Source organism: Lactuca saligna, chromosome 6 (genome assembly GCF_052625555.1).
Source record: "Lactuca saligna cultivar CGN05327 chromosome 6, ASM5262555v1, whole genome shotgun sequence".
NCBI classification, from domain to species: Eukaryota; Viridiplantae; Streptophyta; class Magnoliopsida; order Asterales; family Asteraceae; genus Lactuca; species Lactuca saligna.
In genome coordinates this window covers 166,756,991-166,763,222 of record NC_136422.1, presented here as the reverse complement: position 1 = coordinate 166,763,222, position 6,232 = coordinate 166,756,991, and the positions used below count along the sequence as shown (strand labels likewise).

General features: G+C 33.2%; 1 protein-coding gene across 2 annotated transcripts; it reads left to right on the top strand.

Moving 5' to 3' along the window:
- The first annotated feature begins 249 nt into the window (after positions 1–249).
- LOC145000161 (protein DETOXIFICATION 27-like) lies at positions 250–4,606 on the top strand. Of its 2 annotated transcripts, none has more exons than XM_078959352.1 (8): positions 250–597; positions 1,677–2,218; positions 2,390–2,476; positions 2,585–2,641; positions 3,356–3,594; positions 3,739–3,857; positions 3,964–4,053; positions 4,272–4,606. In XM_078959352.1, exons 1-8 carry the CDS (start codon positions 343–345, stop codon positions 4,308–4,310), a joined length of 1,428 nt encoding a protein of 475 aa, XP_078815478.1. In that variant the 5' UTR covers positions 250–342; the 3' UTR covers positions 4,311–4,606. The 2 variants fall into 2 exon arrangements, with proteins under 2 accessions (XP_078815478.1, XP_078815479.1); XM_078959353.1 differs by lacking the exon at positions 250–597 and adding an exon at positions 625–831.
- The last annotated feature ends 1,626 nt before the right edge of the window (positions 4,607–6,232 follow it).

The following is a 6,232-nucleotide window of genomic DNA, read 5'->3' as shown; positions in this document are numbered from 1 at the left end:
ACCAAGAGACACATCGACTTATCCCAAATTACGACGGTAGAATTTCCCGATGATTTCAAGTTTTGGAGCTCATCAACCAACACCCATCCCGAACTTATTCCCAACATCCGATATCGATCCTGGTTGCATTAATACACTTCTGTTACATCTTTAAAGTGCACACTCGAATTTCCTAACAATTTACATAAACATGTTATAAACCTACTTTCTATACATATCTCTCTATAGCCACAAATTATATAAAACGACACGTGTGCAAATAAACAATTTCCGCCTCCAATATATATCGTCATTTTCCTCTTCCACCAAATTCCAATTTCTTGCCGTCCAAAAGCGTAGGCTATGAAGAATACCGGCGGCGAGGAAGAACTGAACCATGCCTTATTACAACGGCCGGCGGGAGGAGACGCTAAATCAAGATTTTGGATTGAATCAAAGAAGCTCTGGTACATAGTCGGTCCTTCCATCTTCAGCCGTGTCGCCACCTTTACCATGAACGTCGTCACCCAAGCGTTCGCCGGCCACCTTGGTGACCTGGAACTCGCAGCCATCACCATCTCCACCGGCGTCATCGTCGGCTTCAATTTCGGCCTAATTGTAAGTATTATGTAATCCATCTTTAGTTAATAAATATTGTTTTATTGCACGCCAGTAAATTCTTATCAGATGACATCCTCTCTTGATGAATATGTTCTTTTTGTCATTTCACTATACTTTGGGGGGCATATTGCAATATGTACTGTGGACGATGGTCGACCTCTAAAACTGCCACGTAGGAGGAACATATAACATTATACACCTAAAAATAGAAAGAGTATACGTTTGTTGAAGGTAAAGTTTGGAAAGATAACAATTCCTGTGATCTGCGGCGTATGTGTATACTTCATAAATGCAAAATTATATGCTGTTTTTCAATTCTCATATTTTTTTCTCAATGTTCATGCAAGTTTAAAATTGGAAAATGATTTGTGTATAACAATTCAATTTTTGTTCATACATAATAATTTATATTTTAAAATATTATAGTTATAACTTTTAAAAATATAAATTGTTGTGTATAGATAAATATGTTGTGTACAACAGTTTAATGATATTTTTTTATTATATATTTTTACAAAATATTTTTAAGGGGTGGTTTCTATAAAACCAAATATATAAGTTATAATTAGAAATTTTTGACAAAATATATGATACAGGGTTCATTTAGAACAGATCGGTCTCTTTAATGATGTAACTTTAAAAAAAAAAAATCAATTCTTATTATTTTTTACATCAAAATAATAGAAAAAGGGATTCAAAGAGAAAATTATTTCTAAAAGTTAAATAACAATTATATAACTTGTGTGATTTTATTTTATTTTGTTTAAAATCACTTTATGTTGAAGAAAAAAAAAAAAAAGGAGTCCATGGTATCCACCTGTTCTCTTTCTTTCAAATTGATAATTGAAACCCATATTGGGTGACATTTACAGCTTAGTTACATTGTCCCACCAAAAAAATGTACTCATTGTGTTTTTACTTTTCCTATTATGGTACAAATAGTAATACATTTGGAACGGTCGAAGCGACCGATTCAATACCAGACTAGTCTTGATAAAGACTGGTCCGGTTAGTTCTGTTTGTACCTCTATTAGAAACGAGTCCTATCCAGTAAACATTTTGTACATTTATGATAGCTCGGGATGGCAAGTGCATTGGAGACGCTGTGTGGGCAAGCATTCGGGGCGAAAAGATACAACATGATCGGGATATATATGCAAAGATCATGGATTGTTTTATTGTTTTGTTGTATCGTGACACTGCCACTATACATATACGCCACCCCGATCTTAAAATTATTAGGTCAATCAGATGAAGTGGCCGAACTATCAGGAAAAGCCGCAATCTGGCTCATCCCACAACATTTTTCATTTGCATTCCTGTTCCCAGTACAACGGTTCTTGCAAAGCCAACTCAAAACTCCAATTTTGGCGTGGGTTTCTTTAGTGATTCTTGCAATCCATATCTTGATTACTTGGCTATTTACTTCGGTTTTTGAGTTTGGAATTGTGGGGACGGTTGTGGCATTGGACATTTCTTGGTGGTTGAATTTTGTTGGGTTGTTTGCCTATACTGTTTATGGTGGGTGTCCTTTGACATGGAACGGTTTCTCTACCGAAGCATTTTCGGGTTTGTGGGAATTTGTAAAGCTTTCGGCTGCATCCGGTGTCATGCTTTGGTATAATTCTTCCCTGGTTTACAAGTATCCAAATTTCTAACCTTGTTTTAGGTTCTAGTCATCGGATGTCATATGTCCGACTATAAATGTTTTAGTCATCCAATATCAAATTAAATGACTAAACATATAGAAATTGATTGTGGATTAATAATGCATGATATGTGTATGCAGTTTGGAAAATTGGTACTATCGAATATTGATACTAATGACTGCATTTTTAAAGAATGCCACCATTGCCGTGGACGCGGTGTCGATTTGGTATTAACTCTTCGGTTTTATTATGATTGTAAAATATTTGTATTAACATACACAAGCTCAATTTCAATTACTAAGACACCTTATTTATGGTTGTGACAATATTTGCAGCATGAACATCAATGGTTGGGAAATGATGATTCCCCTAGCCTTTTTTGCCGGGATCGGGTATGAACACTCTTCTGCATTTTGAAAGTGAAAAAAAGGTTTTAAAGTTTTCATATGATATTGTTTATGGTTTATGTATTTTGGATTAAAATTAAGCAACAAGCATTTAATAAAACATAATTTAAGCGATGATACAATGTATCATCAATTTTATGCATGTAACCATGTGATCGATAGAGACTATAATTTATGGCATTTGGCGTAACGTTGTTATCATGATTGGGTACAAATTGTTCTTTCTCGAAAACAACCATTCTTCCTCCCTGACATCCTAACAGTCGTTTTTATAAGTAGTGTTGTCAATCTCAATCATATCTATGGTGTATAACGAGTCAAAATTATTTTGACAGTTTAATAAAATGTTTATAGATTAAAAATTTGTTAGTAACATACAATGGCGGAGCCAGATTGTTAGAGGTGGGGTCCAAGCACTTCATTTGGAAGAGGATTAGAGCCATAATATTACCATATATACCCTTAAATAATTTTCTTTTTACTAAAAAACACTCTCAATGGCACCCACTCTTACAAGAAAAGTCCCTCATTGAATTTTTTTTTGTTGAAAAAAACTATAAATATCCTAAAATTTCAAAGTGTTGTAATTTTATTTGTTTTTTTTTTAATATGATGGACCCCATTAATTTCCATCCTGGATCCGCCACTGGTAACATATATTCTTATGAAAGTGATATTATTATTTATGTTTTACTATAGAGTAAGAGTGTCCAATGAACTCGGTGCTGGTAATGGACACGGGGCAAAATATGCGACCATTGTAGCAATATTGCATTCGTTTGTCATTGGGCTCGCATTTTGTGTATTGATAGTGGCGTTTCATGACAAGTTTGCACTAATTTTCTCGTCGAGCACGGTTGTCCTTGATGCAGTTGATACCATGGCTTGGCTCTTAGCTTTCACTATCCTTCTGAACAGCATTCAACCCGTTATATCTGGTAAACTTTTAATATATTATCTAACTAGATTACTATAAACATATAATCATGCAATTTCATCTACCCCTAATGTAGTTTTTTGAGGTAATTATTAGTTTGACAATGTGTACAAATATTATTATCTATCGAGTCTATTTGTTACAGGGGTTGCTGTAGGGTCCGGATGGCAATCATGGGTAGCGTACATTAATTTGGGCTCGTACTATTTGGTTGGTGTACCTCTTGGAGTTGTCTTGGGTTTGGTGTTCCATCTTGGAGTTGAGGTACGTAGGGATAATGGTTTTTTTTTTCATAAACATTGTAGTATGCTTTTAGGAAATTTATGAAGTTTTTTTGAAATAAATTAATGATCCTGTGTTCGAAAAATAGGGAATATGGGGAGGAATGATTTTCGGTGGAACCGCGTTACAAACAATCATATTAGGGTTATTGACCATTCGTTGTGATTGGGAGAGAGAGGTAAATTTGGTTTTTGACCGTTTAAATTCATATAATAATAACCTAATATCCTATAGATCAATATCTTAATTTTAAGTAATGTACTATCTTATGGCATTGATCACTTAAACCTAAATTACATCTATATTTTGTGTAAAATGATAAAATAAATCCCAAATATGTGTATCTAAGTGTTATTACTATTATTTGATATAAACTTTATCTATTCTTCTATGCAGGCTCAAAAAGCAGCTGCAAAATATTCAACCCTATCATAATTTCAAGATCGTTGGATGAAGTTTTGAATTACAAATAATTAAACATAATTAAAACCATGAAGATCGATAATTCCGATTGGTTTCAAGAGCTCCTATGAATGAGATACATAAGTTCGAAGGGTAGAGGCTAACACAAGAACATGTTTTTCATAGCTCCATGACCCTTGCAAAATTTGGACTCGGGTACATTTGCTTTTCATAGTTACAAACCGAATCTCATAAATGATTGTGGACTATTATGTATTATGTTGTAATCATAAAAATAATATATTTCTCACGCAGACCATTATTTGATATTTGTTGCTTATGTTTTACAATTTAGATTGTGGTATAGTTCTTTTAGTAAAATAGTTTAAATATCTCATCCAGTGAAATATCAAATAGTTCGATATTCAATATTCATATTTCACAAAGGCGTGCATGATAAGATTAATGTTTTATTTATTCAAATATTCCTAGATTAAAAGCATATTGCACAACCACTACCACACAAGAGATTTAAACTCGGTTCGCACATGGAAACTTTATCGCTAATCCGTGTGTGAAATTTTTTGGCGATGGAAAAATAGGTCAAATTTTTTGGCGATGGAAATATAGGTCGTGTGGTAATGGTAGCTATTTTTGTTGGGTCTAAAATTATAGTTTATAATTTACTTTTCTAGGAAAATGTATTTTTATGTCTAGGATCGTAAACAGCTCGATGTTTACGGCTATATATTTGTTTGTGGCTGTGTACGGCCGAACTCGTGTGTACGGCCATACACCTTGTGTACGACCGTACATGGGTGTACGGCTGTACACGCGTTTACGACCCATGTTTCTTATAAATATAGGTGTAAGGAGTGATAGATCATCATTCTAATCATCAATTAGATTCATATTATTCTTCTTCTACTTCTCTTCTATTACTCAAAAATCAATTTCTTTTAATTTTCATTTTCTACCCAAAGTTTTTTTTTTCTTTTATTTTTTACTTTTATTTTTAACTTTTTACTTCAAATTTTGACTTTGACTTTGACTTTCAAGTTTGACATTTGACTTTAAACTTTGACTTTCTCGTTTAACATTCATATTTTCAAATTTAGCTTTTCGGTTTGACTTTTGAATTTGACTTTTAAGGTTGACTTTTGAGTTTTCAAGTCAAATGGCATTTTTGGTAAACAATGAGTTCTTCAAACACCAAAGTCAATGAAATTTCTTGTTCTTAAACATTCATTGATAATGTTAAAAATTTACTTGAGCGTATCGAATTATAACGTAGAGAGAACGGGGATCTAAAATACAAAGGATATCAACTCAGGAAAGGATAGAAACCTCTAAAAGCACAACTAGAAGCCAAAACAAAAGATTATAGAAAACTTCAAGAAGAGTATAGCAATAAATGTGCAAACTATAGATTTGTGACAGAACAACTTGTTGAGTTAACTGCTGAACTTGACACATTGAAAAATAAGTTTGAAAATGTAGATTTTAATTTCAGAAAATTTGATGTGTCAAGTGAAGTAGCTGCATCCATGATAGAACATAGTTTAAATTTCAAAGATAACCAGTAAAAGGGTCTAGGGTATGATAAAGTGTCTCCTCCTTTTAATCACACATATCAGTATAACCTTTTGACTAAAGAGGAAATTGACAGAGAGGCACATCTCAAATATGGCAATCCTACTATATTTGTGTCGGGATGTGGTCCTCAGGTTGCGAGTACTAATGTTTCCACTTCTTATGCAGATCAACCATTAAGTCAAATCAAACAAGAAGCTGAAGAAAATGTGTCTAATAATAAAATTGTTTCTGAACCTGATGTTTTTGTTTCTAATGATGTTACTTTTGTTTTTGATTCCAAAACTAATGTTGTGTCTAGGGATGATTCTATGTTAAAGTCTGATGACTTAAATTTTTTTGATATATTTGATGATACCTTT